The sequence below is a fragment of the Entelurus aequoreus genome, linkage group LG07 (genome assembly GCF_033978785.1).
Source record: "Entelurus aequoreus isolate RoL-2023_Sb linkage group LG07, RoL_Eaeq_v1.1, whole genome shotgun sequence".
Classification (NCBI taxonomy): domain Eukaryota; kingdom Metazoa; phylum Chordata; class Actinopteri; order Syngnathiformes; family Syngnathidae; genus Entelurus; species Entelurus aequoreus.
Genome location: NC_084737.1, coordinates 22,600,950 through 22,624,519, shown reverse-complemented (window position 1 = coordinate 22,624,519; position 23,570 = coordinate 22,600,950). Strand labels below are relative to the sequence as shown.

The 23,570-nt window shown below is 40.1% G+C and overlaps 1 protein-coding gene across 3 annotated transcripts in view; it reads left to right on the top strand.

Moving 5' to 3' along the window:
• atf7a (activating transcription factor 7a) overlaps positions 1-23,570 on the top strand; it is a 57,186-nt gene that overhangs the window by 13,566 nt on the left and 20,050 nt on the right. For all 3 annotated transcript variants that reach the window (XM_062052884.1, XM_062052882.1, XM_062052881.1), the window contains exons 2-4: positions 8,986-9,057; positions 18,876-18,972; positions 19,082-19,194. In XM_062052884.1, the coding sequence (XP_061908868.1) occupies positions 8,986-9,057; positions 18,876-18,972; positions 19,082-19,194 (282 nt within the window). The remainder of the gene's footprint in view (positions 1-8,985; positions 9,058-18,875; positions 18,973-19,081; positions 19,195-23,570) is intronic.

Below are 23,570 nucleotides of genomic sequence, written 5' to 3'. Positions count from 1 at the left end.
GCATCACTTTAGTAAGATTTGAACACTTGAAGTGTGTCAACTTACCACTCATTGTCCACACCCCCTCTATAACGAACCAGACGAAGTCCCGTTTACAGATGGGTCTCTGCCCAAATAGGCTCAGTGGATTGGAAGCACTATGCGAGGGCACTGACACTGACATGTTTCCTCTCTCCAGAGTGTGAAGAAACAACTGTTTTGATCTGTGCAGACATAGACGAGGACCCGAGACCTTTGCTTCATTAAACCAGGAGCCATCGCAGAATAATTTGAGTGTTTAAGGTCCAAAGTAGGGTTACACGATTTTGGCCAAAATATTAATCACAATTATTTTTTATCAATATTGAAATCAAAATTACTAATCACGATTATTCATTTTAATAGGTAAAACAGTGTTGGGCGGTAGCGTTAACATGACGTCATAATTTGAACGCTTCATAGACTAAATAAACGTTATCTTTACATCTAAAGACATGTCTTTGTGTTTTTGTTCATTATTAGTGTTCACATTTCAGCCTTTTCTCGTTACATGATGCCTCTAACTCGGTCTTTTCCGTTATATGTTTATTTTCGGGGCCATAAAATAATCTAAGGGTGCGTTCCATTTGTATCGGGAAGTCAGAATTTTCGCAGTCCTAGTCGGAAGTTTCAACTGGAACGCCCCCGAGGTCGGTTTTCCTACATGGAAAGTCAGAAAGTCCTCACCAACCCAGAGTTGGCTTTCAAAGATTGCGGTTTTGATCGTAACAATAGAAGAAGCTTCTGTGATAGCCGTTATTAGCACTTCTGACTAGTTTTTGTCAGACTAAATTAGCCACATATGATATATTGTTGGACATATAAATATATGGTAACGCCACTGCTGCGTGAAGTACTTTTTCCTCATGTGTTATATGTGTACTACATCGCTAGCAATGGCGCCTTTGTGTTTCCTCTTCTTTCAGCGTGTTAGAAGGAGCACACATTTGTCCATAAGTTACCTATAATCAGATAAAGCAAGCGCATGAATAGCTTTCGCGAATGTGGTCATTTTGATTTGTAACTGGAACGCTCATAGCTCGGCTGTGACATCAATACCAGCTCCAACTTTTTCATTGATTAATTGAAACTTTTATTAGTACATATTCCGTACAATTGACCACTAAATGGTAACACCCGAATAAGTTTTTCAATTTGTTTAAGTCGGGGTCCACGTAAATCAATTCATGGTACTTCCTACTTCAAAGGTAAATGGAACACACCATCATCATACAATTGATCGTGTGCAGTGTGAAACATGTTTATTATAGTACCACTAGAGTGGAAAAACAGGTTGACTTTATATACGTATTTGTGTTTCATTGTATAAATTATTGTATTTACAATTCGCAATGTATGTGAAAATACCGTCAAAAATGTCACAAACTACCGCAAATTCAGTCAGCCATTTTGAATACACACCTTCGGCACCATCTTGTTAGATCAGTCATACTGGAAATACGCAAAAATTTGAAAGATATGTGCTGTTTATCATTCACAATCCTTATCTAAGTCAAGAACACATATGCTTGGCTTTTTTGTGCATTCTAAATCGTAGATAAATAGCTAACAATTGAGTCAACCAATCGAGGGTCCTCTATTGCGGCCATTATACCCTCTCTAAAAACATCCAGAAAACGCCGCCAATACTCCATTTACATGACGTGACCTAAAAAATTAACCAAATATGAGTGATATTGTTATTATAAGCGCCAACGCAGACTGACTATTTTAGCGGCCCATTGATAGCAGTGAGCTATTGCTAGCTTACGCTGCTGTTATTGACACACTATAAGATGGCAACTGCTTTTGCTTCGTCTTAAACCTGCTAAAAGTACATTCTATATTATAATTCATGCATCTCTCACCTGGTAGTAGACAAATGTGGCAATGGTCTGACAGACTGGTCGACTTTTACGTCCCAGAGGTGGCGAAAAAGACGCTTTTTGCAGCAACTTTTTTTTAACCCTCCGTGAGGGTTGTGATAGAATCTTCGTCTAACGGAATTATGTGAGCGTCCCGTTGGTCGACATCCCAGAGAGAGTGGAAATATTACAGTAAGTTTTTTTAAAATTATGGTTTAATATGGTTGGTGTGTATGTTCAGCACCTAGCAATAACGTGAATGCTAGTGTCACAATAAAGCTGCAGCCGGTCAGCGGTCGGCTTTCTAAAACTTATTGCTCATCCTCTTTGTGTTCAGGCACAAAAATATAAACGTATTTTTTTCCTAAATTAATCGTAGTTGTCTCTTACAAAGTCTGTTTCATTAGCATTGTTGTTGATGGGGAAGGGAACATAGGTTCCTAGCGCGACGTCACACAATCACATGACTGTTTTCCTTATTATCTCTCAAAATGCTTCGGGAATCTCTGTGAGATTGATACTATTTTGATCATATCTATTTATCGCAACTTTGGAAGTCTTACGGAGTCATAAAATCTTATTTTTATGATAATAGCTTCAATATAGAGGCAACTTGTTTTTCCATTACACTGGTACTTTAAATGACAAAATATAAAAATATAGCATGATTTAATGTAATAATTGTATTCACGTGAAAGTAAGGCTGGACAATTACGTCAAAAATAATAATCACGATTATTTTGATTGATTATGAAATGGCGACTGATATCACAATCATTGATTAATTTGAAAACATGAGTATTTATTATACCACCAAACCTGAATGTAAAACTCAAATATTATTTGAACAGACAACAGATATTAATTAGTAATACATATACAACAACAAGTAAAGTTATCGTAATACATTTAAAATAACAATAGAAATATAATAAAACAATAACATTAATTTTTTCCAGTTTATACATTTTTTATTCCGTTTTTTACCTGTTACACTTATTTTACCACCACACAGTGGGGGCATTTTGTGTCATAAATAACATTTAATAAAATGAAAAAATGCTCACTTTTAGCGGTGCAATACATCTTTGGACAATTTAAACCATTATTTAAGTCAAAGCATAAAATTTTTGTAATTACATTAATAAGTGCTTTAAGTACATTATCCTTGTGTAAGTTACTTTTTGAAACTTTTACTTTGTTAGCACATTTAAACCGGATGTTGCACAGAGTGCTGTTACTGTGAAGGGGGGTACTGCTGTTGTGAGCTTGACATGTGGAGTCGACGGCAACGTTCCCGACACATATCCTGCTGCATGTTTCCTCACGTCATTAAGTGTCAGTCACAGCTGATTGACGCGGTACTGAGAAAATGAAAGCAACATCAAATCGTTTTCTCCTTCGCTGTATACTTTTAGTGTGAGACAAATGAGTCTGTCTCCAATATTGTCCACACCTGTCGCCATCTAAAAACAGCAGTGCGCTCTTAAACATACGCCGAGACTCCACAGAAATGAAGCGAGGGAAAATGAAGTTGAACCAAGCGCTTGGTTGGCTCTATTTACTCCGAGGGGAAATCGCCATGGCAAAGTCCAGCCAGACGACGCTAGTGTGCATGCGCCAGCACAGCTGTTACTGCGTTTCCATTAAGTAAGCATTGTTGCCTAAAATGCATTAATAAATAACGGTTTTTAGGTAATTAAAAAATTCAACAGTATTACTAACCGTCAGGAATTTTACTGCAGTTTATCATTATACCGTTTACCGTTACATCCCTAGCTCTGGGTGTAGGGATTGTTCTTGCTGGCTTAGGCTTCGTAGTTTAGTTGCTGTTTCAAGTGGCCGTCTCAAAGTTGTTTATTAGGGTCCGCACAGGACCTTTTCAAAAGGAATCCCACAGGGAGTCCTTTTGCAATGGGACGAAAGGACCCTATTGAAATTGTAAGGTTTTATTATTTATTCTTTCTTTCTTTCTTTCTTTCTTTCTTTCTTCTTCCGCAGCTTTGCGCACTACTTTGCCCCCCTTAACATGCTTCAAAACTCACCAAATGTTTTACACACATCCAAAAGGTGTGCCAGCACACTTTAGTACAAAAACCTAACCCCAAAAATAAAATTTCAGCTCTAGCGCCCCCTAGGAAAAAAAACAAACAAACTGCCTGTAACTCCCACTAGGAAGGTCGTAGAGACATGAAACAAAAACCTGTATGTAGGTCAGACTTAGATCTACATTTCATAATTTTACATCCTCGGGCGAAAACCAACAGGAAGTTGGCAATTTCCCCTTCAAGACAAAAATGTACTAAAAACACTGCTTTTTACGTATTTGACCTCTAATTTGACCCCCTTAAAATACTTCAAAACTCACCAAACTTCTCACACACATCGGGACTGGTAGAAATTGCGATCTCAAAAAATAACCGAACCCCGAAACTCAAAATTCTGCCCTAGAGCAATTTTTAAATAAAACAGAGAAAAAAATGCTTTTTAGAGGAAAAATCAGACAAAACTGCTTGTAACTTCCGGTAGGAACGTCGTAGAGACATGAAACAAATACCTCTACGTAGGTCTCATTTAGACCTACATTTCATACATTGACACCCTTCAGCAAAAATCAACAGGAAGTTTGTAATCTCCATTTCAAAACAACATTTTTGTACAAAACGGTCACCAAACATCAAACATTATCTCCTCTGAGCGCGTTTGTCGTTTCGGCTTCAAACTGCTACAGGAGAGAGATTGAACCCTTCTGATTAAAAGTTGACGAAAGAGTTTTAATAAGTGCTACCGTTTTGATTTTACGAGCCTTCAAAGACCCGCAGCACTGATGCTGCTCCGGTGCCAAAAATGACAACGAAAATGCAATTAGACCTTCTTTGTCCTCAATACACACAATACCCTATAATGACAATGTGAACTCAGACACAACTTCCTCTAACTCCCAGTACGAATATCGTAGAGACACGAAACAAAAACCTCTATGTAGGTCTCACTCAGGACTACCACTGGACAAAATTATTGGACACCTAGGATTAGCACCTGCCAAAAAGCGGACCCGACCAATGCTGCTTGCAGCTTTAATTTTAAAAAGTGTTTCGGGATGAATAAGCGGTCTCAGACACACTATTTTCCCAAACAAACGTTCCTTCTCCTCACAATGACAGCCTTTTAATCACATTTTTGTCAGTTTGCATGATATTCTGCATTTACAGGGGATTCCGCTTTATTGGCCCTTTCTGTGACTTCATCCACGATTAGGTCAACGTGGAAATCCATCCATCGATCCATATTTTTCTGCTAATCCGAGGTCGAGTGACGGGGGCAGCAGCCTATTAGAGAAGCCCAGACTTCCCTCTCCCCAGCCACTTTGTCCAGCTCCTCCCAAGGCGTTCCCAGGCCAGCTGGGAGACATAGTCTCCCCAACGCCCTGGGATGTCAACGTGGCCTCCTACCGGTCAAACGTGCTCTTAACACCCCCACCCTCATGAGCCAAAAGGACCAGATAGGACTCCTTCAGCTTGACTCGGACTTAACGTCTAGCGTCGCCTCTCTCATGACATGTCCAAAGTTCTTCCGGAGGAGGGAATTGAAACTCTCTCTGACAGGAGATTCTGCTCGACCTTCCCAGCAGACCCTCACAATGCGTTTGGGCCTGCCAGGCCTGATCGGCATCCCCCCCCCCCACCATCGGACCCAATTCACCACCAGCTGGTGATCGGTAGAAAGCTCCGCCCCTCTCTTCACCTGAGTGTCCAAAACATGAGATGAACCACAAAGTCGATCATCAAACTGCGTCCTAGAGTGTCCTGATGCCAAGTGCACATATGGACATCTTTATGTTCGAACATGGTGTTCATTATGGACAATCTGTGACGAGCACAAAAGTCCAATAACAATACGCCACTCGAGTTTAGCCCCGCGCGGCCGTTCCCCCCAGTCATGCATCTCTAGGTTTCACTGTTGTTGCCAATGTGAGCGTTGAAGTCACCCAATAGACAAAGGAAATCACCAGGGGGAGCACTCGCTCGTACTCCCTCGAGGGAATCCAAAAAGGGCGGGTACTCTGAATCCCACCCAAAGGACGAGGGAAGCTATTCTCTTGTCTACTGGGTTAAACTCCCAACGTACAGGCCACCCCAACCCGTCGCCTCTCACTGCTTGCAACGCCAGAGTGGAAGATAGTCCAGCCCCTCTCGAGAGGACTGTTTTCGGAGCCCTTGCTGTGCTTCAAAGTGAGTCCGACTAGATCTAGCTGGGATTTCTCCACCTCGCGCACCAGCTCAGGCTCCTTCCCTCCCAGCGAGGTGACGTTCCACGTTCCAAGAGCTACCTTCTGTAGCCGAGGATCAGACCGCCAAGGGCTTTGCCTTTGGCTGCTGCCCAGCTCAGACTGCACCCGACCTCTAGGGCCCCTCCTATGAGTGGTGAGTCCATTGAAGGGGGGACCCACGTCACCTCGCCATCGAGCCCCATCTCCGAGCCTGGCTCAATAGGGGGGGGGGCCCTGGTTATCCATGTCCGGGTGAGAGAAATCTGGGTCCTTGGTTTTGACTTTCCATAGAGGTCTTTGAGGTCAATGCGGAAATGCATTACTTTTTTTGTTGATTTTAGTGATTATTGATTAGGCCTACTCGCGCCCTGTCAAATAATATGTAGGGACCATGGTGAGATCCCAAAGTTTTAGTAGATTTGGTCTTGCTTTCACTAAAATGCTCAGTTATCATCATCATTCACTGTTACAGGCTCAGGAATTTGCATGCACATTGCGCTAGTTTTAGATCGTAATATTTTTATGATCGTGAGAAATCGAAATAGAAATTTGATTAAGCCATACGTGAAAGCGTCCTTCAACTAACATTCCTGCATTACCTGGATTCATACGCATGTGCAGGTGCATGGGGTGCATGAATTCCAATGAGGAGCACGGTATGCCAGAAAACTGACGAAAATGTTGGCACTCAACGAAAGAGTCACGGGACTGTATTTAGCACGAGGGCTAGCTGTTAGTCCTGCTATTGCGATTGCAAATAAACTTATCAGCGGTGTGGTGTGCAGGCGTCCACACCTTCGCCGTCTAATAACAGGAGTGCAGTCTTGGAGCTCTGTGCTCATACACAATGGCTTCTGGTTTGAGGGGAGCAGCTTCACGGGGCCACACTATGAGCCGATGTTGCTATCGTGCTGCTGTAGGCGTTGAAAGTGCATGATTTGATAATGTAGCGTAGCCTGCTTTTTAAAATATGACGTTTGCCCTCATTTAATCGTGGCAGCCAAAATCGTGATCATGATTAAAATTGGATTAATTGTGCAGCCCTAGCCCAGTGTCATCCAAGGGTGTAGCGTTCTATGCAGCCTTTCTGTAATGCTTTTGGCTCAGTCGCAGCTGTATTCGCAGACGGACGTGGAGGGAAATATACTGACTTCAGCACTGGGAAGATTTTCAGACATTTATACCTTGCCAACCTAATGAACAATCTGTCCCACTCTGTAATGCTACGCTACACGCTTAATGCATTTTGTAGGTGCACCAGAGGTTCACATGGTCGGAAACTCTGGATGGAGTCTTTCATACGAAGTTGTTGCAATGCTTTTATAAACAATAAAAGATGCAGGGGATTTTTTTTCCGGTTGTACTTGTAGTCACAGCAAGACCCTTGATACATGTTGATAGTTGCCATGCTGCCAGTGGGACAACATTGCATAATGGCAGCCAGACTTCACTTTTAGGGAGGCTTAAACATTAATGTGCCTCCCCCATTAACATAATTATGTCATTTAAATTTAATGCTGCTACCATTTCTGACTTTTCTAGTCTTGTCTTCACATGGAATGTTTGGCTGTGCATATCGGATGCAGGGTGGGGTCTTTTGGGGTAAGTTGGGGATGAGTTTGAAGGGGAGTTGTTCTACTCTGTGGAGACAGCTTACGGAATCCCAGCCAAGAGCAGCTTTAGTTTATGTTTCTGTAGCTTCACGCACTACAAGTGGAGAAGCCAATTGAATTGTGTAAAGTGAGCTCTTGGAAAATAAATCATAGTATAGAGGAAATGTGGAATGTAGTTCTGAAGGTGCTTTGCTTAACTTTTCAGACCTGTGTGGGATTGGGAGTATTATGTCTAAACCAATTAGTACAAATACATTTCAGTTGTAAACTAAAACAGTGTGTCCAAGCATAAATAAACTAAAAAATCTTAGATGGCAGAGACTGTGCACTTTTGTGTGTAACTATAATAAATGATAAATGGGTTATACTTGTATAGCGCTTTTCTACCTTCAAGGTACTCAAAGCGCTTTGACAGTATTTCCACATTTACCCATTCACACACACATTCACACACTGATGGCGGGAGCTGCCATGCAAGGCGCTAACCAGCAGCCATCAGAGGCAAAGGGTGAAGTGTCTTGCCCAAGGACACAACGGACGTGACTAGGAAGGTAGAAGGTGGGGATTGAACCCCAGTAACCAGCAACACTCCGATTGCTGGCACAGCCACTCTACCAACTTCGCCACGCCGTCCAAACAAATGAGAGTATGTTGTAGATGTCCTTTTGCACACAGCCAACTAACAGCAGTACATGATAATAGTTGTGTAGTTATGTTGATTGGTCCCAGACATAGTGGAATTATAGTGCTTCATATGCTAGACAGTGAATTCTCCAGCAGTGCATGTATGAGCTGTGCACAGTTAAGAGTTGAATAAAAAAACAGGAGACGCAGAGGGGTGTGGCTACAGAGGTGACGAGAGGGAGGGGTAATATGAGAAGGAGGGATCACAAACAAAATGGAACAGAAGACAAGAAGGAGTGAGATGTCTTTGCGTGAAACGGTAGCTCTTGTCCTCCCTGGACGTGGCTTGTCATTGGCCCAGCCGAACCACCCTTGTGTAAAGGAAGTATCACCAGGGAAACTTTGTCCCACTGCCTCTGTGCATGTTTTTTTTCTCCGTGCCAGGGTTATTTTTAAATTAACATTGCGCTTCCTTCTCGGACTAAAAACTACAAGAGACACCATCCCGCACCATACAGGAGTTTTTTTTGCCCCTCTGGGTTCATAATTGGCAAATCAAGAAAAGATAATGTTTTCCTCTTCTCCACTCCCACAGTTACATTGCAAGCTCTTTGCAAAAATGGGCGATGATCGACCTTTTGTGTGCAGCGCTCCTGGCTGTGGACAGGTAAGTCTGCCTTTTTATTTCTGTGTGTATGTTTATTGTGTTCAAACTTTACATATATAAAGATATTGGGAAGGTTGCATGCGGCCTTGTGAGACACTGTTGTCTCCTTGAGCAGTGACTCACTGAAAGCTCGTCTGAGTAATCAGAGCACAGCTACTGTTTTAACCTGTCACTTTCAAAAGAGTGCGCGTGCAGACACAGGTTTGAGCCACAGCCATGATTTAACCGAGCGGCAAACGAACGCTCATATGCCAATGTCTTGTTGGAATGCCGCCTGATTTCACTGCCGTTACAGACTGTATGTCTGGTAGAATTGCAGGCTATTCCCAAAAGCTAGAATTATTTCTAATGTTGTGTTTACCAGGGTGTTTTATGCTTTGTGATGGATTACCTCTCCTGGTCTCTGGAGGATAAAAGTGCATAAGTGGTTAAGAAACATTTGTGATTCATAATAAGCCCTCGGCCACACTTGCAAGAAGATCAGAGGCAATGTGGCATGCAGGCAAAATAATGTATTTTTCATACATAAAAAAATAAATCATGTTTTTTTTATACGAACATTGTAAATACCCAGGGATTACTTTAAAACATTTCAATCGTACTTTAGCATTCTTCTGTGATGTAAACATCAAGATTAATTTAGTTAAAGCAACAAAGTCACATGTGGTGCTAGGAAGCCAAAGTGACGCTGAATGTCAGCATTTGGTGTGCAGCTGTGGCATTCGGACGAGCTTTGTTTGATTGTGAACTCTTGCATAAACAGATACGGCTGGCTGTCCTCATTCTGCAGTTTAGCTAACTTTAGCAATCGGTTGGATTTCCCTTCAATGCTTTATAATAATTCAACTTTGTCAAAGCTTTATGTAAGGTCTACATGAACATGTTATTTTTTATGCCTACTTTTTTGTTTTGTCCTGTATTCAACACACACATGTTTATGTTTTAACTCCCTTTTCCAGAAATGACTTTTTTCACACCTCTGAGTGGCTAAAGTGACTTGAAAGTTATCTCATAAACGTTTTGCTTTTCTATGGCTTATAGACTGAATGAAAAGTTTCTACTCCCAATTGTTGTGGATAGCGATATGTTTGTGGACCAAAGTTTGATAATGAATATTGACTCTCAGAATTATATTTTTATCAACGTTTTTATACACTTAGGAAGCGGGCCAAAACAATAGTGATTGATCACAGTGCTTTTGACCAACCAACATTTACAATGATTGTACACCAGCTGGTGTTATGGCATTTTATGGTAACTGTCTAAAGGAAAGCAGTGACATGTTATGTTAATTTGGTACAAGCATTACCCGAGGAGTACACCTAGACTATACCATTCCATATGATAAACTGCACCCACAAATCGCTTCACAGTCTAAAGTTATTCATGACTTGATAAAACTCTCAGTTGTATGAAGTTGGCCTACTTTGTTGGCGTCGTGTACTGTAGACCAGGTATTGTCTATTCAACTGTCAGCCCGGGGCCAAAATTCGGCCTGGGAATGACATTGTACCAGCGCCCGAGTTTGGTTCAAAACTTGGGAGACAAACATTTCTGCAGCAAATTCCTAAAAACACCACCAGAAAACAGAGACCACTGGGCTCCAGTCCAAAATTGTACTTTACACAACTGGGTCTTTCCTCATGGCTCCCATTTAAGCCCTCTACTTTTTGGCAGTAACATTTATTTTTTCATGTGATTTATGTACAAACCCCGTTTCCATACGAGTTGGGAAATTGTGTTAGATGTAAATATAAACGGAATACAATGATTTGCAAATCATTTTCAACCCATATTCAGTTGAATATGCTACAAAGACAACATATTTGATGTTCAAACTGATAAACATTTTTTTTGTGCAAATAATCATTAACTTTAGAATTTGATGCCAGCAACACGTGACAAAGAAGTTGGGAAAGGTGGCAATAAATACTGATAAAGTTGAGGAATGCTCATCAAACACTTATTTGGAACATCCCACAGGTGAACAGGCAAATTGGGAACAGGTGGGTGCCATGATTGGGTATAAAAGTAGATTCCATGAAATGCTCAGTCATTCACAAACAAGGATGGGGCGAGGGTCACCACTTTGTCAAAAAATGTGTGAGCAAATTGTTGAACAGTTTAAGAAAAACCTTTCTCAACCAGCTATTGCAAGGAATTTAGGGATTTCACCATATACGGTCCATAATATCATCAAAGGGTTCAGAGAATCTGGAGAAATCACTGCACGTTAGCAGCTAAGCCCATGACCTTCGATCCCTCAGGCTGTACTGCATCAACAAGCGACATCAGTGTGTAAAGGATATCACCACATGGGCTCAGGAACACTTCAGAAACCCACTGTCAGTAACTAAAGTTGGTCGCTACATCTGTAAGTGCAAGTTAAAACTCTCCTATGCAAGGCGAAAACCGTTTATCAACAACACCCAGAAACGGGCCTGAGCTCATCTAAGATGGACAGATACAAAGTGGAAAAGTGTTCTGTGGTCTGACGAGTCCACATTTCAAATTGTTTTTGGAAACCGTGGACGTCGTGTCCTCCGGACCAAAGAGGAAAAGAACCATCCGGATTGTTATAGGCGCAAAGTTGAAAAGCCAGCATCTGTAATGGTATGGGGGTGTATTAGTGCCCAAGACATGGGTAACTTACACATCTGTGAAGGCACCATTAATGCTGAAAGGTACATACAGGTTTTGGAGCAACATATGTTGCCATCCAAGCAACGTTAACATGGACGCCCCTGCTTATTTCAGCAAGACAATGCCAAGCCACGTGTTACATCAACGTGGCTTCATAGTAAAAGAGTGCGGGTACTAAACTGGCCTGCCTGTAGTCCAGACCTGTCTCCCATTGAAAATGTGTGGCGCATTATGAAGCCTAAAATACCACTACGGAGACCCCCGGACTGTTGAACAACTTAAGCTGTACATCAAGCAAGAATGGGAAAGAATTCCACCTGAGAAGCTTACAAAATGTGTCTCCTCAGTTCCCAAACATTTACTGAGTGTTGTTAAAAGGAAAGGCCATGTAACACAGTGGTGAACATGCCCTTTCCCAACTACTTTGGCACATGTTGCAGGCAGGAAATTCTAAGTTAATTATTATTTGCAAAAAAAAAAAAGTTTGCGTTTGAACATCAAATATCTTGTCTTTGTAGTGCATTCAATTGAATATGGGTTGACAAGGATTTGCAAATCATTGTATTCCGTTTATATTTACATCTAACACAATTTCCCAACTCATATGGAAACAGGATTTGTAACTAAAGTGTTGCTGTAGTTTATTTCAGATGCGGTCAGTAGTCAATTGTTCAACATCTTTGGCTGGACTAATAGTGTTACTCATGGTACCAACTTTTTTTTTTACCTCTCTTTTTCATACGTTGGACTATTCAACTGGTGGCCTGCAGGAGTTAAAAAAAACTTGTGAGACACTTTTTTATCTCTTTGGCACATGACACATCTTTGCAGATCCTTAAAAACAGCAGCACGCTCCTGTAACAGTAACAAAATAAATAGACCAAATTTAAATGTTTTCAGTAGATGACGCTAGTTCTCTGGAATATACAAAATAAGAATAATAGTGAAAAGAGAAGTCGGGCTCCCAGGTCCTAAGCTTTTTGGAGATGTGGATCCCAAAACAATTTAGTTGAATATCCCCGCTGTAGGACAAAGAAATAGCTCACTAAGTTACTCCCCATTTTAGTCTTACTAACATCTTCTCACACTACCAGCTTGAATAACATCATCCTTCAGCTCGAAACCAGGTAATTTAGTTTTTAAATACTAGGACGGCGTTCATTTCAAGCTTTTATTTGTAGGAATTTTCTTTTGTTTCCATATGTTGATTAATGCAGTAAACTGAATTATAGAACATCCACCATAGGAATCCAAGCTTCACTAGGTTGACAAGACCAACGGGCTGGGTATGGCCTATATTGTTTTTAGGACTTTCCTATTTTTTTTGGAACCGGGAAAACTTAGTTGTCAAAAAGCAATAAATGGTTTGTACAATTAGGGGAGTGGTTATATTTCATGGTGATGCAATATTTTGTGGTGATTTGAGAGTAGAACATTTGCACATAACTATGATTTAACCAGATGGCCGTTGTACTTCAAAAGGAAACTGCCCTTTTTTAAAATAATTTTGCCTCTTGTTCACAATCATTATGAAAGACATAACAATGAGAGCCAACAAACCACTTACTGTACAAGGTCTGCGGTCATTCGGATGCCGACTGCTAGGAGGTTCATATATTCCCTTTTAGATCAAGAATGACTCATAATCCTTGCAAAGAAAGGGGGGATGGAACCAAGCGTCTTTTCGTGTCGTTCTTGCCATTTCCGGGTCTGAATTTGTGGTCAAAGTGTACCAACTTTTCGAAATACGTCCTTGTCCTTTTTCTTTTTTTTGTCTTTGTCCTTGTTCTTCTACTATCCAGGTGAGAGGCATGATTTATGATCTTGATTAAGGTTTGACGAGCAAGGAAACACCTCATCAGTCGATCATGTCAACATTGGCACGCAAGCTTGTGATCACGACGGTTTGTTTGCGTTACCGCTTATAATAACAATATCACTAATACTTGGTTAATATTCAAGTCACGACATAAAAATTGAGTATTGTTGGCAGTTTTTGGATGATTATTTATTGGGTTTTTTAGGCGGAATAGAGGACCTACTATTAGCTCCGCTGTAAACTGACTTTTATTTACGTTTATTTACGAGTTAGAATGCATTAAAAATACATCCGTCGTCATGTCTTTCATAATGATTGCAAGCGATAGGCAAAATTCCAATAAAAGTACAGTCCCCCTTTAAAAGCAGTGTTTTTTGACAACCTGATATGTCAGCCCAAAACTTAAACAATAATCATGAAGGGCGGTGTAATCAATTAATGTAATATTCACTCTTTAAAGCTCCTGAGGCGGATTTGTCTATGTACCAATAGTAAACATGCCACTTGTAAATTGTAGTTACTGTGTAAGTTCTGTGCTAGCGTGTTTTTAGTCCAGTACATTATTATTGTAGAAGTTAGCTCTATTACTATTAGGATTTTGCAAAACTTCACAGACGAAGCAAGCGATAAACTCATTACATTTTTTTGGTGCATGGATATAGGAATGGAACTATGGATCAAGGAATTTATTTTTGCCGTCACAACAGGCTTAGGGCCAGAGACCCATCAGATGTCTACACTGTACTGTTGCCATTGTCTTTATTACCTCTCTCTTGGTTGTGCAGGAGAGACATTGAGTATATGATAAGACATTTTGTGTCCGAGTGCAGTTTTACAGCTGCCCAGCATAAGCAACAGTTGTCGACCAGGAAAGTCTGAATCATAGCTGTAATTTGTAGAGGATGTTTGACTCCTGGCTCTTCTCTAGGTTTTCCTTTCACCAGGCTAACGACGGCAACAACAGCAACAACTGACCCCCATTATATGCCGCCCAGTATTTTGTACCTCAGCAGGCGTAATCCTAGCTACCGGTATCTCCAGCACGGTGATTAGTACGTACATGTAGTTGTATTGGCGATGCGTCCCTGTAAGGCTAAAAATAATCTCCCTGACACTTGACTGTGTTTCCACTTCACTCTCTCACAGCAGCGTTCACAAATGCAACACGGCACCCTTAAAATAGGCTGCAGCCAATGGCAACTAGGCTGGTGCCAGAGTAAGATTATTCCTCCTACGCCTCTGACTGATTCACCTCACCACTTCTCCAAAGAAGTGTCGCGTCCTGGATAATGCCAGTAACTTCTGACCTCCTGACTAGTTTGACTAGAAGTAAAAGAACATTGGTCAATGGTGAAATACAATTCACAGTACATATATACATTTTACAAGGTGTTACCCTTCTCCATCCTCAAATTGTGTCCAGTTACATATTTTCTGGACTATAAGCTAGGGATGATACTCGAAACCGGTTTTCCCGGTTGTTTGATAAGAAAAGAACCGAGTCCTCGGACTCAAATACCTTTTTGAGAACCGGTACCCGTTATCGAGACCACTATAGTAAAGAAAAAGAGTGGAATCCCGTCCCGACCAGAAATGCTCCGTGGGACATCACAAGAAATGACGTCATGTAGCTCAGTCATTAGGCGCAGATAGGGAGAGCAGGAAAACAATGGACGGGAAAAAGCGCTCCAAGGTGTAATAAAGTTCGAAACAAAAGGTATAATCCAACGAATAACTTTACTGAGAGATTTTAGCAGGGTAAAAACACATGACGAACACTTTTACGACCAACCGGAAACATAGCAACCAGGCTAGCAACGCACCTCCTTTACAGCAGCTGTCGCAACGTTCTTAATGCAACCGCAGCACATACATATATATACAACATATCTCCCTTTTTTAACTTTTGTTTTTCTTTCCTTGTAAACAAAACAAAATCACACTGTATATGTGTTGTCTGTCTAATTATAAATAATGCAGACGAGGCGTGTTGGCTGAGTTCTTGACGTTTACTTTCACAGCGTGGCAACATGCAACACTTTTCGGGGTGTCCGCGCATGCTTGTAACTCCCGTTGCATGATGGGTAGTGTAGTTGTTATATTCTCTAGCTCATAACATCTTTCCCCATAAAGAAATAATGTTAACTCAATAAAGTGTATTTCTTTTTTTAGCTTTAACTTTTCATTTTTTAGCATTGTAACCACATTTGCAAACAACTTTTCTCTTCATAGAATTTTATTTCGATAAAGAAATAAAGTGCAAAAATGTCAAAGCATCATAACAAACAGTTATGTCAAATAGCAGCAGAAGTGCACTTTTTGGAGAGCTGTATTATTTTCAGTTTTGTGCCCAAGGGACTGATTTTATTTAACACTATATTATTATTTACACACCTATAGTGATCACAGAGACAGGTTGTTTTTGTGTTACTGTATATATTTGTTTCTCTGAAAAATCCCACTTAATATTCTTTGGGTAACAACAGTCAATATTTATTCTTTTATTTAATTTTTTTAGGTGGGTAACAGTCAATATTTATTTATTTATTAGATTTAATTTTTTTATTATATAATAAAAGTGAGCTTTTGTTAAACCAAATATTGTCAATCAATCAATCAATCGTGTGTTTTTTTCCATATACAACAACCTATCTGGACTCGATAAGAGAATCGATAAGGAATCGGTTCGATAAGAGGATTCGATAATAGGCTCGAACTCGATAATTCCTTATCAAACATCATCCCTACTATAAGCCGCACTGTTATTATACGGGTGCGTTGTGAAATTAGATGTTTACGTAGAGAAAGCTTTTGAAAATGTTTATTTACATACCTTAATTGTTTCCAAACGTTGCCTGTAATTCGGCAGTAAAACGGCTGATCAAACAAAACATAAAAGTAATTTATGTCTTTAGTCATCATCTATGAGATGAATAAGGTTTTCTGCTTTTTTATAAGGTTCAAGATTTTTATCAGGATTTTTCTTCCTTTACTTTGTAAACACTTTGAGTTTGAACAGTTTCTTAAAGCGTATCATTTTAGAACATTGTTTAATTTCTTTGCTTATTTTCCATAATTTAGCCATTAGCGGGGAAAAAAAATCTATATATTAACCGCAGGGTTCAAAGTTTGGGGAAAAGTAGCGGTTATAGTCTGGAAAATACGGTAAAACAAAATGGTGCATACTGTTTGATGCTGTATTGTACCTGTAGTGTTCGAATTGCAACAACAATACATTTCAGTCAATACATCAGTAACATTTGCTTTTGACTTCCAATGTAAAAGGATGTTTTAAGTTGCACACAGTGTTTGTGTACGTTTACTCATGTTATCAGACTTTGTTGTACACGTGTTTAGAGAACAGCTGTATACTCACCAGTCAATAGCTGCAGAGGATCAAGTGACTCACACAGCCAAAGTGACTGGAAACAACTGATACATACAACCGTGACGATAAATATAGAGTAACAATTTAAACTGGAGCACTTCTTCCTTAAACAGCGGTAATTTTTTTACTGTTGCGATTGCAAAATAATACAAAGAGCTGATGCAACAAATCCACGAGAAAACACTGCTTTTCCTTTTTAAATTTGCATTTCTATACTGTTAATACCAATTATTTGTTGTATCAGCCATTTTTTTCCCCCTAGTAACCAGATATAGTGCATCTGGAAAGTATTCACAGCACTTCACTTTTTCCACATTATTTTATTTTACAGCCTTATTATTCCAAAATAGATAAAAATGATTTTTGTCCTTAAAATTCTTTACACAATAATACCCCGTAATGACAATGTGAAAAGTTTTTTTAAGAGCTTTTTTTATTCACAGCCTTTGCTCAATACTTTGTTGATGCAACTTTAAGAACAATTACAATTACATTTTTGAATATGATGCCACAAGCTTGGCACACCTATCTAAGGGCAGTTTCTCCCATTCCTCTTTGCAGCACTTCTCGAGCTCCATCAGGTTGAATGGGAGGCGTCGGTGCACAGCCATTTTCAGATCTCTCCAGAGATGTTCAATCGGATTTAAGTCTGGGCTCTTGAGTTCAAGAGCGCCCTGGAGCATGTTTTCGTCCAGGATGTGTCTGTACATTGCTGCGTTTACCTTTCACTCTATCTTGACTAGTCTCCCGGTTTCTGCCGATGAAAAACATCCCCACAGCATAATGCTGCCACCACCATACTTCACTGTAGGGATGGTATCGGCCTGGTGATGAGCGGTGCCTTGTCTCCTCCGAACATGGCACTTGGCATTCCCACCAAATAGTTCAATCTTTTGTATTTATTTATTTATTTACAGATATAATTTTATATCACATTATTGCTTCTTTGTCTTGTCATACCAGAGAATTTTGTTTCTCATGGTCGGAGACTCACAGAAGGAATGGCTTCCGTCGAACCACCATGATTGGTGGATTGCTGCAGAAATGGTTGTCCTCCTGTAAGGTTGTCTTTTCTCCACAGATAAATGCCGTAGCTCTAACAGAGTGACCATCAGGTTCTTGGTCACCTCCCTGACTAGAGCTCTTATCCCCCAATTGCTCAGCTTAGATGGCCGGCCAGCTCTAGTAAAAGTCCCGGTGGTCCCAAACATCTTCCATTTACAAATGATTGAGGCCACTGCTCATTGATACCCTCAAGGCGACAAATATTTTTCTGTACCCTTCCCCAGATTTTTGCCTCAATCTTGTCTCTGAGGTCTGTAGACAGTTCCTTCGACTTCATTCTTGGTTTGTGCTCTGCCATGCACTGTCAGTTTGGGACATTACAAGTGTGTGCCTTTCCAAATCATTACCAAACAACTGAATTTACCACAGGTGGACTCCAATTAAGCTGTAGAAACATCTCAAGGATGATCAGTTGAAACAGGTTGTCCCTGAGCTCACTTTTTGGCTTCATGGCAAAGGCTGTGAATACTTATGTACAAGTGATTTCTTAGTTTTTTTTATTGTTAATACATTTGCGAAAAAATTCTTAAGAAAACTTTTTCACATTGTCATTATGTGGCATTGCATGTCGAATGTTGGAGACAAAATTTAATTTATTCCATTTTGGAATAAGGCTGTAACATAACAAAATGTGGAAAAAGTGAATCGCTGTGAATACATTCCGGATGCACTGCACATGACCTCATGATGATGGAGCCATTTACAACACAAGGACATTAACCTCACTGACACAGTTTACCACATAATGATTGATGCGTTGTAGGGGGCATGCAGTAGGCATCACCAAGCGATTGTCTCTGATAAATGTAATATGATAGCTGTTTGTAGCGCTTCTGTAGCCCTAAGCAATGTTCATTTAATCTACTTACCTTTCTTCTTTTTTCTTTCTTTGTCTTGTTCCAGAGGTTTACCAATGAGGACCACTTGGCTGTACACAAACACAAGCATGAGATGACACTAAAGTTTGGACCACCTAGGACTGACTCTGTCATTATTGCAGGTATAAAAGACTACGAAACGCTGATATCCACCTAAGTAAAATTAAAAGTATGTGAATTTCTTTTGGAGGTTAAGAAATATCTTATTTGGTGTCCATTCCCTCTTTCCAGACCAGACACCTACTCCCACCCGCTTTCTAAAAAACTGCGAAGAGGTCGGTATATTCAATGAGCTGGCTAATTCCTTTAATCAAGACGACGATGAGAAGCGAGCAAAGAACTCTGTAAGATTGTAGCTATTTTTTATGATTTTGTTTGTCTGTCTGTATAGTAGATGCATGTCATTCAAGTCTACTGTATAGAACTGAAGGGAATGATCTGTAGAGTTTCTTTTCAAACATAAAGGGCTTGATTTTCTAAGATCCCAAGTAAGAAGTGCTAAATAGCATGTGCAAACTGTAAAATTGCGTAAACTATTAGTGATCGTGTTCTGTGTGACCTACTAAGACTGCATGTACAATTGATAATACGTGCTAAGGTAATCCTGACCACCATATTTAAATAATTACTGCACACGCATTGCATCATATGCTACAACCTGTAGTGTTTTATGTTGTTGTGGAAAATCCAGCACACAACTATAATTTGTACCACATTTTCTAGGCAGTATAGAAGCGCAATCTAAACAACAGAACCTTTTTTGGCATGCCGAAGGTGTTCTCTGGGGTTTTGTGATGGTACTTCTGGAATGTTGCAGCATCACCAAAACATTTTTTTCATAGGGATATACCATAGGAGACTATTATATGTACTTGGGCTGCACATTTAATCGAAATCGAATCGACATCAAGGTTTTAATTAGTGTGGTAAATAACCGCAAGAGGCTGAGAAATGTTTTTCCTGTCGTCACAGGCATTTGAGTGACAGCCATATTCGCCATACAGATTGTTGAGCCTCATGTTTGTTCAAACAGAAAGAAAGAGGTCCTACTTTGTGCATCGGTCTTAGCACCTGAGCATGTTTATTTAACAGTGGGAATTAACTGAACGGAGTGACCCCTCTTTTCAGTCAGTAACAATCTTTGTCTTGGCGGAGACAAAAGCTGGGTTTTGCCGCCAACACACACACCAAGGTTTCCGCGGGGCATGAAAAAGCATTAAAAGTCCTTAAATGGATTTTAAGAAAATGGCATTAAAAAGCATTAAATGCGATGTCTAGAGGCATGAAACAAATGTAATAGAATCGTAGTACTTGGCCAATAGTCAATACGTCAATAAATCAAACAATTAATGAAAATTTACTTATTAACGTTGCGGTCATCGATAAATTGCTAAATATGTCTGTGTGTTTCTTTTCTTCGGATCTGGCTTTAAAATTGGATACAAAATGAGGCGAGAAAACCGTTGCCTCCATAGCGGACACTCAGCTTGTTTCATACACTACTCATTTATTTCAGTGTTCTCCAGTTTAACACACAAGCTAACTTGGCTAGCATTAGCAACACTCATGACGTAGGCCATACTTGCCAACCCTCCCGTTTTTAGCGGGAGAATCCCGGTATTCAGCGCCTCTCCCGACAACCTCCCGGCAGAGATTTTCTCCCGACAAACTCCCGGTATTCAGCCGGAGCTGGAGGCCACGCCCCCTCCAGCTCAATGCGGACCTGAGAGTGAGTGGGGACAGCCTATTCTCACGTCCGCTTTCCCACAATATAAATACGCTTGCAAGTTCCAAAACGAATGGAAACAAGAATTTCAGTTCATCCAGGACAGTTCGAAGGGGAAGGTGTATGTTGCCTGTAAATATGTAGAACAGACGGTGGCCGAAATGATTTCTCAGTCATGAACAGAGAAGTTAAACAGGACAATACTGCCCTCTAATGGATGGATAATTCAAGTATTTCTTTTATGTAAATAGAATAAATATAAATATATAGCTAGAATTCACTGAAAGTCAAGTATTTCATACATGTATATATATACATACATACATATATATATATATATATATATATATATATATATATATATATATATATATATATGAAATATATATGAAATACTCGAGTTGGTGAATTCTAGCAGTAAATAACCACGTGATAGCAATAACAAAAAGACAATGCTCAAACTCATTTTTCCAACTGGTAAAAATCGATATCTATTTAGATCAAATATTTGCTTTCAGAAACAAGTCAATTTTATTTTTTGGTTATTCATTTAGGATAACAAAGTTATTTACCTTCCAATTACAGTACAATGGTGAAAAATTCTATAGTAATGAAAAAAGTGTACATCCTTTAAATGGTAACTGCATTATTATTATTATACATTATGATTACATTACATTATAAACACTGTATTGTTTTTGTCAAATATATTTTCAGTGAAAGAGCATGATGTAGACAAAAGTTCTGAGTCCGTGTGCTTACAGCCAAATATTTTTGAAAATAAATTATTGCATTATATGTTGATTGACATACCCCGCCTTCCGCCTGAATGCAGCTGAGATAGGCTCCAGCATCCCCCGCTACCCCTAAAAGGACAAGCGGTAGAAAATGGATTGATGGATGTTGGTTGACAGTCTAAAAATAACTTTCACTCTGTATTTTTGCAGTTATATGCATTTTTATGTATAAAAAATATAAAATCGCTAATCGAAATGCAATCACAATTTTGGAGAAAACAAATCGCAATAACGTTTTTTTTTTTCAATCGTGCAACCCTAATATCTGCTATGAAAAAAATCAAAGGCCAAAAAAACAGCAGACACCAAGACCAATGTGATGGAAAATTAATCAGCCCTTTACATCATCCAGCAGCTATAAAATGATAAAATATCATTTTTGAACATGCAATATGTCTACTGGTAATATATTTTTTTCTGACAATCTAAATAATGTTGACATGCACATTAACAGAGGATTCTCTGTCCATCCATCATGGCAGTGATCGCCTCCTCGCACTGACCGCAGCTCAGCCATTTGTGCGTAACTGTGCCCGTTTGTATGTTCATTCCAAACGTGCTAAATATAGACGCAAAACAGCGGTCGCAAAACAGTTTTAGCCTTGATGAATTACATTACGGCTGCTAAATTATTATATTTATATCTCCTCCTCTGAGTATCATGGCCGTTCGGATTATCAGCATATATTCTGTATTAGGGCTGGGTGACATATCGAATTTGTAAGATATATCGATATATTTTTAAACAAGATATGAATTAAGAAAATATAATATCGATATAATTTATTTCACGTTAAAATGACCAAACGCCGCTTATTTGTGGTGTTCCTTGTTCTCCCCCGCTCCCCCTCCTTGGGCTACTAAACCCCACCCCTTCCTCCTTCCTTTACTATGATGAGTCACGATTGGTTAGGGACAGGCCAATCAGAGGCAAGATAGGGCGGGTCATCGAACCAGGAAGAGAAATCACAAAGTGCCTGCCTGCAAATGTATTTTTGAATGTGAGTTTGATACATTTTGTATTATTTGCACAGCTATGTTATTTATTTCACGTAGAAATAATATTTTTCTATTTCATTTATGTTATGTAATTAGGAGGGTTAAACTCGATATTCGATATATATCTCCATATATTTTTGTGTGAAAGTATACAAACAAAGATATTCATTTTTGAGCGATATTCAGTGAAATTGAAGTGAATGACAACTGTACAGTCAGTGACACTTTTCTTCAAGATGGGTATTAACAGCTGAGAAAAGAAACTGTTAGGTAAAAATATATCAACATTTACTTTTTCATCCATATCGCCCAGCCCTATTCTGTGTATACACGGATTGCGCTACCTATTTTGCTCATTTAAGAGTCGCAATCCTCAATAAACAAGCTGTGAACCCCCGGAAAGCACCGGGACCTGATGACATTTCGGGCAAGGTGCTTAAGGGATGTGCAGACCAGCTGGCTGGGGTTCTCACAGACATCTTCAACATCTCACTGACCCAGGCTGTGGTACCATCATATTTTAAGACGGCCACAATCATCCCAGTGCCAAAAACCCCCACAATCTCATCCCTCAATGATTACCGCCCCGTTGCACTCACTCCCATCATAATGAAGTGCTTCGAGAGGCTGGTAAAGGAATATATAGTCTCCAGACTTCCCCCCACATTTGACCCATACCAGTTTGCTTATCGCCCTAACCGCTCCACAGAGGACGCCATCTCCTCTGCACTCCACCTGAGCTTAGAACATCTGGAAGGAAAGGACACACACGTGCGGATGTTGTTTCTGGACTTCAGCTCAGCATTCAGCACCATCATCCCACAGCACTTGGTGAGCAAACTGGCCCTACTTGGATTCAGTACCCCCCTATGCAACTGGCTGATTGACTTCCTCACAGACAGACCCCAATCTGTGAGAGTGGGCAACAACACATCCAGTGCCATCTCCCTGAGCACCGGCTCCCCCCAGAGCTGCGTCCTGGGTCCGCTGCTGTTCACGTTGATGACCCATGACTGCTGCGCCAGGTCCACTACTAACCACATTGTGAAGTGTGCGGATGACACGACAGTAGTGGGCCTCATCCATGACAACAATGACATGGACTACAGGGAAGAGGTGAAACATCTGGTTGAATGGTGCAGAACCAACAACCTGGTCCTGAATGTCGAGAAGACCAAGGAGATCATCGTTGACTTCA